Source organism: Nipponia nippon, unplaced genomic scaffold, assembly GCF_047370975.1.
Source record: "Nipponia nippon isolate SJK-2023a ecotype South Korea unplaced genomic scaffold, ASM4737097v1 scaffold_11, whole genome shotgun sequence".
Taxonomy (NCBI): domain Eukaryota; kingdom Metazoa; phylum Chordata; class Aves; order Pelecaniformes; family Threskiornithidae; genus Nipponia; species Nipponia nippon.
This window is the reverse complement of record NW_028262302.1, coordinates 2,057,073-2,076,910: the sequence shown is the minus strand read 5'-3', so window position 1 is coordinate 2,076,910 and position 19,838 is coordinate 2,057,073. Positions and strand designations below refer to the sequence as shown.

The window sequence follows — 19,838 nt, the reverse complement described above, 5'->3', positions numbered from 1 at the left end:
GTGAGAGAAACAAGTATTTTCAAAGGATCAGTGCTGGCTAGTAAAGCCCTAAGTCACATAACATGAAGAGAGACTGGCAGCAAATACCACAATCCCCAGGGAACAAGCCACAAAAAAGAAACAACACTCTTGATTACAGAAAGAGCAGAAGCACAGACAGATCTGCAACAAGAATACAGAGCAAATATTCACAAGAGAAAGAGATGATCTGTTTGCTGAGCAATTTTTCCAAGGAATAACATAAAAAGTATGATATGGCCTAGATCCTCAAACCAGCCCTATCACCATGAGCCAACTGACAGCCAGAGGAAGGAAATCAACTTTAAGCATCCAAAATGAATAGAAAGCTGCCTAAAAATGGAATTGGACCTCTCCTGGCCAAGGAAAACAGACTATGAGAAAATGAAAAATTGTTTGCTTTACTGCTACATTTGCAGTTTAAAAATTATATTCAGAAACTATTATATTATAGATTTTTATCCTGAATCTGTATCATTCATTTTTGTCTTTATGATTTGGACAAAGGAGTGGAGAGAATGCTTCTTAAATTTGCAGATGACGACAATATGTGTGCTTGGGGGAGATACTTTAAACATATCAGAGGATGGATTTGGAACTGAAAAAGTCATGGACGCACTTGAGAAATGGAAGATTAAAAAAAAAAAAGTTCAATAACAGACAAAGGCAAAATCCTACATGTAAAATTTCACAGAAAAAATGGATAAGAGAGAGGTGAAAAACCCATAGTGCAGCAAAGGAGTTTGGGAGTTACAGTGAGCCACAAGCTGAACATGAATCAACCACCTCCTGCTGTTGTGAAAAAAGGAAAATACTTAACTGCTATGTATTGTTTGAAAGACATGAGAAATACTTTTTCCAGTCTTCTGGCAATGGGCTCACATTGAGCCCTGTGTCAAGCCTGGGCACAACAATTCCAGAAGGACCCAGATCAGTTGGAAGGAGCCCCTCAAGGAGAATTGTCAGAGCACAGAACAAATAAAAAAAGAGGATCTGTATGAGGCTATGTTTTTGGTTTTTTTTTTTGCTTAGCTGATTTTCATTGTTATATGATGCAAGAAGATACAAGGATAAACAATTTAAAATATATCTAAAATCTGAATAAAAGCATTTCCACAACACTTGCTTTTACATTCTTATTTCTTTTTTGTCTGTATACAGGTTTAAAGATAAGCAGGTTACAGAAGTTCTGTATTCCTGATGTGTTAAGACTTTACTGCAGTTTTCACTACTACTACTAGAGATCTTTTTGAAAGCTTTTTCTTTTTATGTTACTTTGTGAAAACTTTAAAAATATATAAAATATTTAAAAAAATATCTTCAAATACAAGTCATTATCATGCACGCACGCAGATGCATACGTATATAAACACAGAGAAAAAGAGCACTTCCCTGCGAGTCCAGGGTCTGTACACAGAATATTTGACAGCCTCAATGACAGGCCCCCCCCAGGCTGACAGGCCAGATAATTGCAGATAATTGAGAGTCCTTCATGTTATTCTTTTGTCTTTCTTTACAGTTGCATTAACCAGATCTCTTCCTAGTCCCAAACAATCCCTAGGTGCTACAGCAATTGCAAAAACTGTTAGGAAAGTATTTTATGAACTACCGTTGATTCTTGCAGCTTCACAAATTAACTCTAAAAAGGAGAAAACAGTAAGGAATGCTACTCATTCACTGACATCCATTTGGAAATAAAGCATTTTAGTGGATGTGTGCGAGTGAGTTATACGTGCAGAATATTCTCATTTTGTAAGCAGACACAAAGCAGTGCTGCTTCTGCTCTGAGCCAGCCCAAAGCTGTGTGCAAATACCATCCACAAGCTCCACAGCTCTTTAGTTTCAGCTCAGCACTGCACTAACACGGCCACAAGCAATTCCAGATCAGAACTGGCACCTAGTACAGCAAGATTTATTATGTCTGCCTGCAGAAATACCTTTTAGGCGTATTTGCTAAAAACCTACGGCATGTTGTGGACATAGTCCTTTTTCTCATCAAAAGCTGGCAATGTCTACCCCAAATTTTTCAGGAAAATGGTAGGACCATAAAACAATCAAGACCAACTCTCTATTTGGTTAGGACTGATTATAGTACAATTGCTCTACGGTTAGCACTAGTACACAGAGTTGTATTTTAAGACAGCCTAGAGCTCCAGTCCTAAAATAAACACAAATAAAATACCATCGCGCTGAGTATGAAGGAAGACTATGTTCACATAAACAGGCCTCAGAATGCAACTCTGAAGACAGCTCAGTCTGAAGAGATAACATTTGCCTGCTATTTTTGGAAGTTGTTTGCTGCCTTCAAAAGCATGCTTCATCTGCCGCAGCAAACCAAACCATGGAAATGAACATATACATACAGTCCCAGACAGTATTTATTTGAATTTCACCTTGAATTTCCTTAATATCTTTAAAGATTCAACACCAAAATTTAAATCTGGGACCAAGAGAGAGATAATTGTTTGAAGATACTTGTGTTCAGTTGTTGGGTTGGGGGAAGGGAGATTGTTGCTCTTTTAGTTTACACAAAACACAGATTTTGGGGGCACAAAGTCCAGTCTTCCTAATGCATTTTCTTGCTGAGAAAAAAAAAAAAAAAGGTTGATTTACTGACTGTGACTGTTCGAATCATATCACTTCATATTTCTTACCAAGACTCAGATCTGAAAAAAATTTCTACACATTTACCACTTTATATGTAGTCCCACCCAAGTTCAATCTTCAACGTAACCTTTACGTGACTGAAAGGCCAGATATTAGACCACCTTTCTATCCTACTGCCCCTGAAACTTGCTTAGTTTTCAAATGAGTGGCCATGATTACTGGGACACAAATTTGGGAGTTTTAGGTACTGAAGCCCGTTAAAATCGATGGGAATATTTCTGTGCACTTCTGAGATGTCCGGTCAGGTTACTGTTAGTGTTGTATTAGCTGCTCTTGGAGTGTGAACATGTGCATTAATATGGTTATGCATATTGTTGAATTAAGTGATGAGTAAATAATGTTGCAAAAAATCTGAGAATGATATGGTTTATATTATCTCCCTGAAAAGGATTTATTCACTTTTTAAAACAGGCTGTCAGACAGTTATGAAAAGCCCTGTTTTTAATGTTACCAGTAGCAGAGTTGAGTGAACCACCTCCACCAAAAAGTTTGCAATATAAAATTCATCCTACCTTCAGCTGTACTAGATGCACATCCACATGCTTGCTATCTGAGTCCTGCTGGACAGAGTAGGTCAGATCCCTGACTCTTTCAGACGTCATCCGAAGCCAGGTCTCAATTTCTGGCAAGTGGAGAACAATCTTCCAATCGGCCCCAGTGTGTAGAGGAGGAGGCTTTTCATATTGCTGGCCAGAATCAAGCTCCTTCATGACATCCTCTTCCCCATCTCGTTCCACTGTAGGAGTCATGTTTATAAGCATGGGAGATGCAGCAGTTGGCATGGGATCCAGTTCTTGTGTTCTCATGGGAGAAAGTGCTACATCCATGGCTAACATGGGAAAGTCTAAACCATAATTCTTTCCAAAATAGCTGTAAAGATAAAAAGAAAAGAGACTGCTGTTATGGCACCAAATTTTGCAACAAAAATGTTCACAAGGAGTAAAAGGTAACATCTGAGAGGTATTGTACTTCTAAATAAATTCTTCACCCTGAAAATCTACACTAGAAATTCAAGAATAAATAGATTTTTCAAATTAACTTTGTTGATTTGAACAAAAAACTTTTTTGTTTGAGAAAAATAACATGTACTGCATTTCTCTTATTGTAGACAATCACCTTGGAAATGACAGTTTTCATTGATGAAAAATATATTCTGATATTCTACAACTGCAACATAAATAAACTAAGCATTGACAAAGCTAGCAGAACTTTACTAAACTCCACAAGTTAATGTAGGACTGGTATTTGTAAACTAGAACATTTTAGAACATATTCCTTGGCCTGAAATTTATGACTAAACACAAAATATCTCAAGTTTTATTCAAATTTCCCAACTGCCCACTCGACTACCGGTCACGTACAACAAAAATTTTGAAGGCAAATTTGACGCAACTATTGAGGACACTTGGTTGATCTATTGTAGGCAGATTTTAGTTTTGAAGTTTAAATTCTTGTAGGTTTGTTAGATGAAGAACTGTTGCAATAAGCAACAGCTCTATCAAAACTTATAGATAAGAATTTCAAATGTCAAAATATGTACCTAAAATTAAAACATCATTTTACAAGAGTGGCTTTATTAAAGCCCAAAAAGCTGTGTCATTAATATACTCTTACAAGGTTCACTGGAAAAAGTAAGTAAAACATTTTACTTTGTACCTCTGTCTCTGTACACTCTAGCTGTATGTAATACAGAAGGCTGCCATAAACCCTATGCCCAAGAAAGAACACTCTACTTAACAGCATGCACCTGGTTTGGAGGTAAGTATCTAAAGCATTATGAGAACTTTCGTTCAGTAGGAGATGTGTTTTTTTACCTAACTTTGGAGAGACTCAAATTTGACACATGCGTGCCTTTGACATACAACTTCAGTAAACCTTATACCAGCACTTACTTGTTTCTTCAATACTTTGCAACCCTAAGCTATATTCAGTAAGTCTACATTAAGAGAATTAGGAAGATTAGGTCCTTTTAAAGCTTTTTTCCTTTGTTTTAACAAGTGCATATTAGAAATACTTCAACTACATTTTAATAACTTTTGTTTGTATTCCTTTTCCATAGTGCTGCAACTGCAAGTAACTCAGTTGTACAGCTATTAATTTGGGCAACATTCCAAGTTTTTACAGTTTGACTCTCTTTTCTATAAAAACTGCATTCTACCTTTTAGCATGAGAGCTATAAGATTGCAGAAAAGAAACCAATGCCTTTCACTGTTAACTCAACTATACTGTGACTGCTGAGTTATATTTCTATATATTTCAAGTGGAGTCTCAGCATCCAGAGACTACTCTGCAGGCAATGAGAGTTCCAAAGAAGTATCCAAACACCAGCCTACTTCTTCTAGCCAGGAAGGACAAAAAAATTACATTTAATGTTAATTTGATTTTTATTTTCTATCCTGCCACTACTTAGTAAATTATCTTTTACACATCTATCACCCCCACAAAACAATATTTAGAACTGATATTAAGCTAGTAAATATTAATTTGGCACTTCAGAACAAACTTTTCTATCAGCGCAATCAAGGAAAGGGAATGAAAGAAGATTCCAATCATTCTCAGTGCCTGCTGTACAATTTCCAAGTCTTTTGAGTTAGATTTTTGAAGACTTCAGAACTAAACGGTGTTATACAAAAAGCTCTGCAGCAAGATGGTATAAAACTAACATCTCAGGATGCTAAGTATTTTTCAAATCCATCTCTTTTCACTGCCCGTTTTTCAACTTAAACTCTGTTACCCTACATACTCAAAATACAGTTAGACATATCACTCAGTTTGAAAACATTTTTATCTTAGACAGCTGCTCATAACGCCAGTTTTAAAGCATATAAATCAACTATTCTAACAGCCAAAACTATATTACTTCAAGCATGTTCTTTACATTATTTCCTCCTGAAAATGAAATTTTAGTGAAGTGCATGTGGTCCTTATTTCTGCATGTTTGTCATTAACAAATTAAACATGCCTACCAGCAAAGGAGTTGGTCCTGAATCCCTAAATGATACAGAAACACAGGAAGTGCAGCACTTGCTTAATAGTCTTTCCACAAAAACCCTGGCACTTTGCAAGAGGTTTTCAACATGACTCAGCTCTAGTAAGGACATTAAAGCAATCAGCAAACAGAAATTAAAACATGCTCCTGCAGAAGCAAACAAAAGCTAGTCCATGCTGCATGCAGAGCATAGCTCTAGCTTTAATACACTGAGTTTGCAATTAGCAACCATTAGGAACCTGCTGACCTGGTTTTTGTTACGATGTGCTTGACTCTATATACTGGGCTCTCCAGCATTACAGCTAATGCCTCCTTAATCCTAGTTGCTCTTAAAGTCAAGTCCTTTGAATCCTTTTCTTTCTGCCAGATCACAAGTTGCAATACTTCAAGTAAGAATATGTGGAGAAACTTTAAAATAGATGATTCTTTTCACATTCTTAAGAAAAAAATTCCTACAAAGGTAATAAAACACACTGTGGATACTAATTAGCAAGGTCTGGGAAAGCTTTAAGAAGCCCTAAAATGCTTGAAAGGAGAAACTGTTGCAGCTAGAAATGACTGAATCTGAACACTAGGACACAGATTCATTAAATTGTTTCTCGGCAGAATAAAGTCATCACCAACTACACTGCGAGAAAGGAAAACTGAAAGGTTCTCCTGCTCTCTCCGAGAAAACTGGCACTGAAGCAGTGCGTTCACAGGAGTGCTCCTAAAATCACTGGAGAAACTGTAAGCTCCACCCCGCTATCCCTCCCCTAGCTCCTCCGCAACTGGGGCAAAGCAACATAATTCCCCTGTCACGCCTGCGCTGACCTATGAAACATGCTGGCAAGGCACGGAGAGCGCAAGCTTCAGTCACCCTCATGCATTGGATATGAAAGGAAAATAGGAAAATCTCTGCCACAGAGGTGTTTTTACGAAGTTCTAATGTTGAAATACTAAATAGCAAACAACAAGGCCCAGCAACAACAGCAAACCTCACAGATACATCACAATTTAGGAGTTACAAAACTTGCCAAAATACTTTTGAGCAGAAGTAGGTTCTCCTTTTTGGATTACTGACCACGTGCAAATTAGACTTCCATATTTCTAACTAGGTCAGCAGCCTTGCATTTATGAAGTTTCGTTAAGACACCAGCTGCTGAAGATGACTAAATTAGCTGCTCTCCACCCCATTCTCAAATGGACACTTGCATCTATTGTCCTCCAGCTATACCCTTTCCCCTCCAATACTTATGATATTACTTTTATACTGAAACATGGAAGGTTGAAACAGCAAGACGGGGCATGGAAGTCCTTCAGCCGTTCCAGTATTTGCATAATGTACCATCGGTGACATATGACAAATTTCAGCAAAACAAATTTTAATATGAAATTTGAAAAAGTGTATTTAAGAACAATATTCCATATACCAAGCTGTCATCTAGTGGATTAAAACATTTGCTAAAAAAAAAAGATATGAATGGATGATCAAGTTAAACAATACTTTGGGCTTGTGTATTGCAGGGCTTGACATTTTAAGTGACTGATTTTAAATGCTAGCCTTAGTGTTTGTTATATTTCTGGAGTATTTTATTTTTCCAGATTTTGTGAGATGTACAGATAGTGAATTGTAAAACACTATAATAAGTGTTACAACACATATTAAAACTGAATACATTTTTTAGAGTTGCTCTTCATACACTACTATGCAAAAACAATTTTTGAAAAGAGGCAAAGAATTGGTTCATTTCCTTCTAAGCAGGATCTCTATCACTGCTAAAGTTCTTTATAAACATGCAAAGCTAAGTGCCATCTTGTTTTCTACATCACAAAACCCTGGTAGCATCGATGACAATTTTAGGTGGGAAAGCAATGCTGCATCAGACTCTAGCTTTCTTCTAAAGCAAATCCTTTTCATACCTGGAATAGCTGTATAAACTAGATGATTTTAAATTTGCAGGTGAACAGCTGAAAATATATTTTCAAATGTCCTGATCAATAAAAAGTTCATTGCTCAATATTTTCAGGACATAGCTTTATTTTCATCATCACAATCCGAGTGAGAGAGAGTTATGATGCCATTATTTTAAAAAAATACACCTCAAAGTATTTGTTTCTGTCACTTCTGAAGCTACTGTTTCAGTCCACTGAAAGGACACATTTATGAACTATGCAACATAGCTACAAGCGTCTACTGTTTCTGGTGGGAGAAAAAAATAGATTAATTGAGAGCATTTTTTTTCCTCGTGTGAGTTCTTTATATACAGTTCTATATTTTCATGGATACTTGTATAAAAGGTGGGAGATCCTGTGTAAGCACATGCACACATATGCTTTCTATCTTCATCTTTATTAAGGGCATTATGCCTAACAGATGGCTGATTACCTTTCACTAATCACATAGGCAATCTCACTTTCCCCTGGTTTTCCACTCAATCAGATGCTAACGCTTTTATGCAAAACACAGAATGTGTGTGTCAATCATAATATAGTTCATCAGTCACTACAAGCCTTGAAAGACTTCTCTCACTCATTCTGCTCCCCAATTATACGCATCTTCCTTGTTTATAAAGTGAAGGCCACATTCACTCTGCCAGCTATCAGATCATCCAAGTTTTCCTCCAACAGCAGTTGGTTCCTGTCAAACAAAGATTTATTAAGCATTTTAAGCCATACAGTAGTCCAAGCATTGATCAGTGGTGCAGACACTGGGTTGAGTGAATGTTAATAGGCTCTAATTTTTCTTACTGTCACATATTGTTAAAATCAACTATAAGCACTATACAGCCACCTGTCTGTCAAGTAAACAATTCATTTCATTATCCAAAATAGCCCAAAAAACTGAGAAAAATCCATCATTAAGTAATTATGTCTGCTTGCTGACTTTGAAATCTAATGATATAAATTTTAACATCGGATTTAACAAGGTCCTTGATGTTGAGTTTTCGTAAATAGATACAGTCAAAATTAATATCTCACACAGCCAAGTTATACTTCCATTTCTTTTCCACTTCAGTAATTCTCAGGAATTCTCTGCCAAGTTATAAGACTCATTACATCTTTCCTTGAAAATGCAATGTACTGTATCTACTGCAAAGATAAGCTGTGTCAGTACACCAAAAAACTGAAATACATCATGTCAGTAACTACATATAGAGCAACTTGAATTTAATATCACATTAACACTATCCTGCTAAACTGATCCTATTGCAGATTTCCTACATGCTTTAAGAAATACAATGATTTCAAAAAGTTTTCAAATAACTGAATTCTAAGGGAACCAATTTAGTTTCTTCTTTTCATATCATTCCCTGTGAACACATTTCAAAAATATATCCTTTACAATTATCCTACTATTACACCTAAAAATCTGAACAAGTTGGACAGGAAGGGAAAAAAAAACTTTCTTTTGGCACTTCTGGGCCTCCTATTTGATGTGTGTAGACTCTTAGAAGGTATATCTGATAGGGAATATGATGATGCCTGAACTCCTGCAGGATACAGACCAAAGACCCTTGCATAGTAATGCCAGTATTAAGCCTGAACATTAATGTGAATCATGATTAAAATTTTTAATGTGACTGACTTAAGGTCCATTAAAAAGTCTGCCCCCAAGGCTTTAATGGCAGCAAAGCCAGACCACCAATAATTAACTGCAGAAATCCCACCATAGATGTCTGAGTTCCTGATTATGTCTATAAATTAGGATTTAAGACACTGCAATGAGCCATCATGCTCTTTGGTATCTGCTGTTTCTCTTTCTAATACAAGAAGAAAGACAAGGTAGAACTTACAAGGCAAGTGTTTAGCTAGAAAACTGGAAATTATTGTGGCAAATCAGGGCAAGGGGAAATTCTACTGGAGGATTTAGCAAAGGCTCTGTCTGAAATTGATGGGATAGTAGGAGAAACTATGAAACAAACTGACAGACCACAAGGTGCAGCATTATATACCTGGGCAATCTGTGAGAAATCAAGGGTGACATAGCCATATTGCTGATTGTAGTGTGCATGACCTTTCACTTGAAACTTCTTTTGTTCTTAGGATACCAGTTTTTAAAGAAAGGTTCTGTGTGACCTTTCCACCTGATGTCTATACCAGGAAAATTATTAGAAACTGTAGCAGAATGAGGCAACATCTGAAAAAGTACCATTTTTCAGAGAAAGAGCCCCCACTACTTTTGAAAAGCCATGCTATTGGATTTTTCCAAACAGATCACAAAATGCTTTTGACAAGACCCAATGCCAAAAGTTAAAGGAATTTAAATAGCCACAGGATAAGGAGGAAGGTCCATTGAATAGACAGATAATTGAGTAAAAGGCTGGAAACAGTAGCAATAAATGGACAGTGGAATGGAGAACAGATGGAGACAAATGGAGATGACAAGCAGAGTTTCACAGAAACCTCTGCTAGGCACTGTGCTTCTCAATAAACTGATAAATGACCTGAAAAGTGGTGAACAATCAAGTGAAAAAATCTGCAGAAGGTATTGAAATACTTGGGACAAATTTAAACTCTGAGTAAATGCAGGACCTTACAAGACCGAAAAATTGATCAATAAAATATCAGATTAAACTCACTATAGGCAAATATGAAGTCATGTGTATGAGGAAAAAAAACAGTCCTAATTGCACATATAGAATAAGATCCAGGATGAATGCTACTACTCAAAAGCAATGTCTTGGAAGGAAAACTATCAAAGTTCCATAAAAACCATTGGCTTAACACTCAATAGCAGTCAAAAAGAAATCAAACTTTAGGAACATTTAGCAAAGCAATAGGAAGTAAAACACAAAAAGATCATTACATCACTATATAAATCAATGGTACACATCCAGCATGTTATGAGCAATTCTGGCTCCCTCATCACAAAGGGAATACAGTGGAGCTGGAAAAGGGTTCAAATAAAGGCAATTTGAAGGACAAACAGGAATATGTAATCGCCTCTGTTCAAATGAAAACTGATCAGGCTGAGACTCAGCCCTGAAAGCAGGTGACTTAAGAGTATAGGATGGAAATCATAAAATACCACTTTAAGACCATGCTGTCCAGAAACTTTAAATTTTGCTGGTTTTCACAACCTAGTTCTCTTCATTCTTCAGAAAAACCTCAACCTCTTGACAATGGAAGCAGTCATTATGTTTCCTATGTGGTCTTTGTCCAAAGGTCTTTAAAGTGGTAGACCACAATTCCTCTCAGGCTCTCAGTCATTTGCTCAATGATCTTATATACCTAAGAGGGTGCTTCAGCCATTCTCCTTACCATGGGTTTTGCACACAGTTCTCCAAAGGAGGACCTGGAAGATCCAAACAGGGCTCCTTTCAGGTATTCCCTTCAGGAATAACTCAACAAAAGACTCTAACCTGCACACAGCTTCCTTTTAAAGTAAGCATAACTGAAAATTTCAAACAGCAAACAGTTCTGAACTCATCTCTCTCAAGCCCTTGGTTTATTCAGTGTCTTCAGCTGCTTCAATAGACTCCAAGTCCCTGAACTAAATTCATTTCAGTATATATATAGAACCACAAGTATGATAACCTATATGAATAAAAGCTTTGGGCATAAATCCAGTATGCTCATCGTATCAACAATTTGCACCTGTACTCTCAAGTCCAAGAATTTCATAAACTGTGGAAACTGTACAGTATTATGCCCCTACAATTAATCAGTACATTAAAACTGGAAGCAAAATAGAGTTCTGTTTCAGAGAGAGAGTTCAATCTCAAGAGGTACCAACTGTGCATCTTTGCACAAGCACCAAGTTGATCTAAAAATATATCCAATAGTTCTAGTCCAGCATTAACTGCAATTATCCTCAAAAACAACAGCTGGGAGAAAAAAAACCTGAAAAAACCCAACACTATATTTAACTATTCCTCTGAAATTAAGTATTGGAATTGTCACACTGAGCCTAGAAAGCCACCATGGAGAGAAAGGAATACTTCTCTACTAAAGAAAATATGCCATACATGCTTGTGTAAAAAGCTAACCACTGTGATGTATAGTGAAGCCTCACCTGAAACAGTGCATAAAATTTATACACTCCCAGCCTATATCATTTTATGTTCTCACTTATGAAAAAGCAGGGAGACTAGCTGGAAATGATCCCATTAGGCAACCATTATGAGGTACAGCAGAAAAAATTCTACACTACAACGTGTACAGACATTGAAAACAATAGTGCAGTGCCAGACTTGTACAGACAGAGCAATGTATTCAGAGAATCAAGCATACTAGGATGAGTAGTTTTGTTTCCTGGCCATTTCTGACTCAGCACAGGTTTGCCCTGCAGTAAGAAACAGTGACTGGGAGATGATATGATGCAAAGAGATTAGCATTAAAATGGACAAATTAGCTGCTTCATACTAATTCATCATTACTTCAGCATCCTTTATTAGCTAACTGCTCTACACCACCTTAGGCTTTTGTTATCCTAATTTCCACTCCAGCATGTCAGCAGTACACAAAAGACGTACATAATGGCAACTTTCATATGCTGATTCTTCAACATACACATGGGCATTGGTTGTTGGTTTTTGGTTTGTGGTTTTGGGTGGTTGTTTTTTTTTTAATCACCGTGGATAAAGCCATTTTTATCATTCTAGTGGCCAGTAGTGAGCAAAACATTTGCAATCATAACATAATTTTCCCTTCGCCAGCTACAAAAGTCAGATAGTGAAGGATGCCAAATAATTATTCTAGCAAGAAGGTGGCCCCTTGTTCCAAAATTTTTCTCCAAAGAGAATAAAAATAACATGTTCCACTGCAATTTCACACTCCAGTTTCATAATAAACACATGCACTTAGGAGAAATCTTAACATTATTTCACGGAAAATTATCCCGAGGCTAAGCAAGCTTATTCGCTTTTATTATGAAAGTTGATTATGAGAAATTAATTACTCGTATCAAGCACTATGACCTCATAATGGATCAGACAAAAAGAACTGGGCAAGGTTATTTTAGCCCATTTTCAAGTTCTATTATTTCTTATCCTCTCATATGTACTGTACAAAGTATGTCAGTCACAGCCAACCTCTAACTACAAGGCAAGTCTTATATCTTTCTCTAGCAGTCATTCAAGATCATCACTTGGGCTTCTTCCTTAAATTAAGACAGTATCAGATATGTTATAGGTAGTACAACAACGGATGCTCAGTCTCTCAGTACAAAAGTAATAATAATAATAATAATAATAATAATAATAATAATAATAATAATAATAATAATAATAATAATAATAATAAAGACAAAAAAAAAGAATATTCTACCTGAAGAATTCTTCAGGACACAATATTAGTACGTCAGACCCAATAATGCAACTTCAGGTGTTTAAGCTGCCCCAGCCCCAATCCCAGTGATAAAATAGATCCAAATAACCATAAGACACGCTGCAATTTCTGAAACTTGCTTTGTTACACTAGATTTTAATAATTTCATTATAATAAAGAAACTGCTACTTTTTGGAATGATGAACAATGCAGCTGCTGAGACCAGAGACTCTGATCCATTTTGGAAATCGGTATATATGAGACAAAACACACTGTGGCTAGCTGATTCTGCAAATTCTCACTGTCATGTAAAGTTTAACTATAAATAATTTAGCTGTTAAATATAATATTTTCAGGCCTTATCTAGAAGAGCACCACAGCCCTTGCTTTTTATCTCAATTTGGGGATTGACAGAAGTAGACTAAGCTCTTTGGAGCACAAATTGTTTTTTTGTGCTAAGTCATACTGAAGGATTCTGGTCTATTGTTTTTGTTCCTGGTACTATCTAATATCAATAATACATTATCAAATGTGTACATTCAGTTCTTTCAGACATTCGGTTATCACAGTAATAGTGCACTGTAAAACGTTTTCCTCATTTTGGGGATTAATTTTTAATATACACGAAAATAAGACACTTTCTATACTACAAGGATGAACCATGGCTTCAGTAACTATTTTGCAAACTCTTTGTCTTGATCACTACTTGGATAAAATCCTGACCCTTAATGTTGACTTACTGCTCACCTAAAAACAGATAGGCAGTCATGCTGTGTTAACAGTTGATTGACGCCATCACCCAAGATAATCAGTACAGTCGCTTTATCCTCTTCCTTTCTATTGTGCATTTTTACAAGGTCATTTATGATTGACTCAAAGCATCAGAAAGGTATTTCCCCAACCCAGGTGCAGAATTATTTTTTCTGGATTATACTAAATGACAGAGACAACTCCATTTTCTCCACATACAATACTATTTTTGTACTCAGAGCTTTCTAGTTTCACCATCACCCATCTTCTGAATAGAATCCAAAAAATTACTTTCTCATCTCATTGTACCTTACAAATTTTGGAAGAAAAGCTATATGATAAACAGTACCAATGGCACCTCCAAACAGGGTTCAAGCACATTTCCAACTTCATTTTGCGCCTGAACTTTAGCCAAATTTAAAAATATTGGCAATTGCAGAACTTCATTCTTAAATTTAAAATCAGTTTTGACAACACTGATAGTGGCCAAGAAATTTTTCAGTATCAAATTCTCTCATATTTTCATCCATACACTTTTATGAGTATGCAAGTACATAATATGCACCAAGACTATCCACCAGCACTGTTACAGACTGCATCTCCTGAGATAAGTAACTCCAGTTCTGATCTCTCTATTATTGTTTAACTAAGACCAACTTCATAAACATCAATAAAATTAAAGAAATAAGAAACCAGCCTTTCAAGGGCTCTTAAGCTGAACATAGAAAATTAAGGCACAAATGTTTTTACCCTTTTAAGTCATTCTCTGTTACCTCACATTGCTTTATTTTACCATAAACTTCATCAGATACACCAAAATTAAGTTAAGCTAGAAGAGGAATCCAAATTTTGATGGTTCTGAAACTTTAGGGTACAAAATTATTGCTTCAAAACTTTAACTAGCTGTAAGATATTAGCATAATATTTGTAATATTAGTAGTTCAGCATTAACACTAATGCTTTGGGTAGCTCTGTACAAATGTTAGATATCATACATACCCCAGGAGAGAAACTATATTTCTGACATGCATTGTTCAAAGCACAATCCCTGAAGGAGAAAAAAAAAACAACAAAAAAAACCCCACAACCACAAAAAGGAAGCACCTTTGTCTACCCAGGACAATCTTTTACAATGGAAGGATACAACTAGGACAACAAAAGCAAGACAGAAAGACAGAATCGCCCTGCCTCTTTATCCCCTTTATGTAGGTGCATATCAATAAGTAAGCTATTTATAGTGTTAAGGGCAAATCCAAACCCTTGTAGTCTGACTGCACTCATGAAAAAAGTACTTCTGGTAAGTTTTTTTTTCCAATCTGGACAGATATTGTCTTGAAGATGCTATAAAAGTGACTGAAATGTTTCACAAGAAAACTACAGATTATTGCACAAGATTCTTCCAAGGAAGCTCAATCCTTGAAGAACACATGTATGTTGGAAGAATCAGGATAAAGGACCCAAACCTGTTTTTGAAGGTGACTTTTGAATTCTGAGAGCTAAGCATTTGACCAGGAGATAGAAGAAAGCAGACAGTGTTGAGAAAAGAAGTACAGGTAAAGCAAAAGCGCAAGGACTACAGACTGGAGGAAAAAGAAATAAAAGAAGGTCAGAAGGAGCTACAAGAAAATGAGAAGCTTAAATATGGGTGCAAGACAAAAAGATGCTAGGGAATAGATTCAAAAAGCAAGTAAGGTAAAGTAACAGAAAGGAAATTCAATCTAAAATACAGCTTAGTTAGTGCGAAACAAGAGGAAAAAGATGCAAGCAGAAATAAGAGGGGTTTAATTATTATTATTATTATGCTCTCAGTTCTAACAGGAAAAAAGCTTCCAGCAGGTTAAGAACTAAGACCGTTGCTTATCAGCATGAACTAGCGTATCATTGCACTGCCCTTACCCCATAAATTCATCTATATGAATATTAGAGCTTGCACTACCTTGAGCACATTTAACCATGGCACCTTAACAGTATGCCAAGGCAAAAGGAGGCAATTTGCCCCCAGTGAACTGAAGAGGCTTAGCTTATCTGAAACTGTAGACAACAGTAACAGAAATACTGAAGGAAGAAATTGTGGCACAACAATCGTATTGGAAAAAAATCAGCAAGAGGGTAACACCAGAATGAAAGTTTAGTAGAATATAAACATTCATTGTCCTGCCTGATGGTACTCTTTTATTCAACATTCACATGACAATATATCCAGACTTCAGGGCATACCACCGCAAAGAACAGAATATCATCAAAAAAGAAATGAATAGGCAGGAGTTTTCACTCACATAGCTCAGGCAGTTTATTGACTTATTTTCTACTGTGAACAATTCATCCTTACTGTAAAGCAAAGGAAAACTCTCAGCCATTTGTCACTGTCCATGAAAAGCAATATGCTCGTGCTTTCTGACAATCAGAACTTCTTTAGGAGAAAAATATTCCTCTCTTAATCTTGCAAGACAAACTTCTCAATGTCCCACACAATGAAATGGTAAGATACTTATGCAATCCCTCAAACTGCAAATAGGTATGGGTACACATTTTGTTTTAAAGCTGAACTATACCTGTAATTACAAATGGTTAAGAGAGATAGAACTCTCTACTTCCTAAAGGCAAGCAGAGCAGGGAAAAAAATCCATACTATTCAGCATCATCTATATAATTATAAGGATGTCTTCATTGTTTATATACGGCCTTTTGTTATCATGGGAGGCACCTGCCTATATTCTAAGGCTATATAAGGTGGACTAGATGTTGTTGCGACTGTACTTAAGACATGGGTTGAACCATCAATGCTATCAGTGTGGGAGCTGGACTCTAGTTCAGCAAGGAAAGGAAAGGATATTTATTTAAAGCCTGGAGTTCCACTATAGGGAACAAGGACTCTGAAGACAAGTCCTACTTACTCTGGATACCTTTTTTCTTTCTTCCTGCCTTCCCCGATGATTTTGACTCGTGTAAGTGGTTCTAGGACAATGGACAAAAGAGTCAACCAAACACAGATTTTTCAGTGAGACCCAACAGATGATGATGGTGCAGAGATGACCTTACAATACTCCAAACAGACCAGATCAAAGCTGACCTTACTCATTGGGTCCTGACCAACATGCACTAGAAGAAAAGATATCACAGAACTAGACCACCTGCACAGTAGATTGCAACTTGATTTTTATAGTCATCTGTGGGCTGTCATGGAAGAGAAGGATGGCAGTCTCCAGCAATGAAAGCTACTTTTACGTGGGAATAAACAGGTTTGGATATTTCTGGTTCAGATTCTTGGACCCCAATAACTCAGAAAGCGTTGTCTTTGTTGTCTGCCCCATTATGACTGAGCTACACTCATTTTGTACAATCAGAATGTACAGACAGTTATGGTTGTACATTTGGGTTTATTATTTTTCTCCTGATAGAAAAAGTACATGTAGCATCATGTTCCAAAACTTCTCTCAATGCTTTCAAGCACAGAGGATTCTCCTAGAAATCTGACCAGCAATTTATATTTTCATTTTCCAGAGCCATAAATAATTGTACTAGCCCAAATAGGATCTTAAGGTATAATTTGCTTCATAAGAGTAGCTTGAGAATGATGGATCTTACCCTGTCTGCTGCCACCAGCAGGCAGCGAGATGTTTTCACCAGCACATTTTATGAATAAGCAAGCTGCAAACTCCTTGTTCTCTGCACATATATGGTGTACACTTTTGGTAAATCTGTTCAACTCACATAATTTTGTTATTATTTTCAGAGTTGTATGGAATAATTCAATAATATGAATCAATAAACAGAGACACCATAAAACACTCCACAGGAGGGCCACTCAATTTGCTACGCAATTTAAATTTTAGATCAGGCACCTACAGAAAGAGTAGGATTTTAATACATTCTGAAGAACTGAAATACTGATATGAACTAGCGTTTTTCTTTGGTTAAATTTCAAGTCAGTATATATAATTACAGGTATTTCCAGTTCAGAGAATTTTTCATCCTACTACCAAATACATGTACAGTACATGAAAAAGGAAGAATATAAATGGGCAGAATGGAGAAGTATGCACTTATCCAGAAGTAAGACCAATTGTTTCCAGTGTTATTCTTCAGTTTTACTCTAGATTTTCTTATTCTGTATGATCTTCACATTTTGTATAAAATGTTCACTATGATGGAATAGTACCTACTTCAAAAAGTACACTTTCATCATTGTTTTGAACATATTGCTACAAGTCAATCATATGTCTTCAGTTTATGTCTTTTTTTATTAACAACCATTTTTACTCAGCAAAAGCAAGTTATATAGACAGAAAGAATTTGTTCAGAAAGCTGGGTAAACATACAGCTATGATCTATATGCGTGCAGGAATGTGTTTGATATTTCATACATCCAGAAAAATGTTATAATGGAAAACTACTAACAAGTAGAAAAATAATGTGTAGCCATTTCAGCATTGTGTGCACTGTGCATGAAGATAAATAATGATTGCGTTTGCAGATGCACTTACAAGAATAATTTTTAAGTGTGCAATGATTGAATTTATACAAAGTCATGTGGTTCTATATGTGTTTTCCTAATCTTAAATAGCGAATTCTTTATTGAAAAGATTATGCATGTTTGTTATATGTAGCTTTTAGTATGGAAATTGGGATTGAAATTCCGTAAGACTCCCCCTCACCAGATGTCACCACTTTCTAGATTTGAAATGCTCGCAAAATGGAATTTCTTTTATGACACTTATTTGTTCCTCAACCAAACCAAGAATTTCAGAAGAACATAAAAGACTTAAAAAACCACCAAAAAAAAAACCCAAAGCATGTTAAACACTTTTCTCAAGGCCATATGAAAAAATTTAATAAACATAACTCTCTAATTCCTCCACTCCTAATACATAATTTCAAAAAACAGAGAGCAATTTTAAATATTTATTTTTATATTATTATTTAGGCCTTCTTTCTGAGACGTTCTGACAGTCTATGACTTCCTTTAAGGCCTACCAGAGTTGTTCAGGATTGGCCCCTTAAATTTTGTCATTAGTTAACTTACTGATTACATGTATTGATTATTTTACAGTCCTATTCTGAAATAGTTTTCAGAGAGTTTCAGTTTAGTTACTTGCTGCTGCCAGTTTCCTATGGTACACTAAACCATGCAACAGTGACGATTATTCTAATGCGGTATTTCAGAAGAATACCGGTTTTCAACATAAATTAGAATATTGGCTTTTCACCTCAAAACTTAAGTTTTTGTTCAGAAAGATGGAAAAACAAACATGAGTTTACAGAACCTACAGTAACCTGAACTTTTAAGATAATCACTTGGGAAGGCTCAGACCTAGATTCCAGTGATTGTATTAAAACAAAAGTTTACAAAAAGTAGAATTAAACTGGAGTGGTTGAGCAAGCTCCACTCAAAGCACCTCATACAATTCTGTTTAAGATGCTTTCTTTGACAATGGATACCATTTCCAAAAAGGAGCAGGAATTAGAGCTCTCACTTGGTTTGTTTTCTGCAACCATTTGCACATGGAGAAAAAAACACCACCACAACTGTCTCTTACCAAATACAAGCAAGTAATTCTCCCTCAGGCATAAGGCTTCAGATTTAGCACACATGATTTATTCATGCATGTTAAGTAGCCAAGTCTTCAGAAAATTGATCAGGTGCACAGAAAATATGTGAAAACCAATATTCTGCATGCTTTTCATATAGAACATGGGACTGAAGGAAAAAAAATCACAGAATTCTGAATTGCAAATGTGTGACTAATCTGATTAGGACAAGTTGTAAGGTACATTCCTGTCCCTAGCATCCTTCATTGGCTTATGCTGGTCTACACTGAGGCCGTGGTGAATTACAGTTAAGGCATCTCTTGCCTCACACATTGCAAGGAGAGTTCTGTTCTTAAATCTGATGGCCAATCTGTTCCACCAAGAGGTAGGTGCTGCAAGCACTCAGCATTGTAAACTGCAGTCCAAGCCAGGTTCTCAGAAACCTAGTTTGCAGGTAAAAAAATACAATAGCTCTCTAAATTTAAAACCACTTAATTGTGAAAGAATGCATTTCAGTGAAAATATCTAGTGACACAGTCAGCTCTATTTAATCCGCTGTCAAATTCCAATTTACATGTTTTATTCTACCTTCATGATATACACTCATGTGACTCTACTGACTTGAGATTAGTTT

At 36.2% G+C, this 19,838-nt stretch overlaps 1 protein-coding gene across 2 annotated transcripts in view; it reads right to left on the bottom strand.

Moving 5' to 3' along the window:
* The window catches only part of AKAP6 (A-kinase anchoring protein 6), a 292,127-nt gene that overhangs the window by 229,770 nt on the left and 42,519 nt on the right, over nucleotides 1–19,838 (bottom strand). For both annotated transcript variants that reach the window (XM_087747148.1, XM_087747149.1), the window contains exon 2: nucleotides 3,198–3,555. In XM_087747148.1, the coding sequence (XP_087603274.1) occupies nucleotides 3,198–3,521 (324 nt within the window). In that variant the 5' untranslated portion in view covers nucleotides 3,522–3,555. The remainder of the gene's footprint in view (nucleotides 1–3,197; nucleotides 3,556–19,838) is intronic.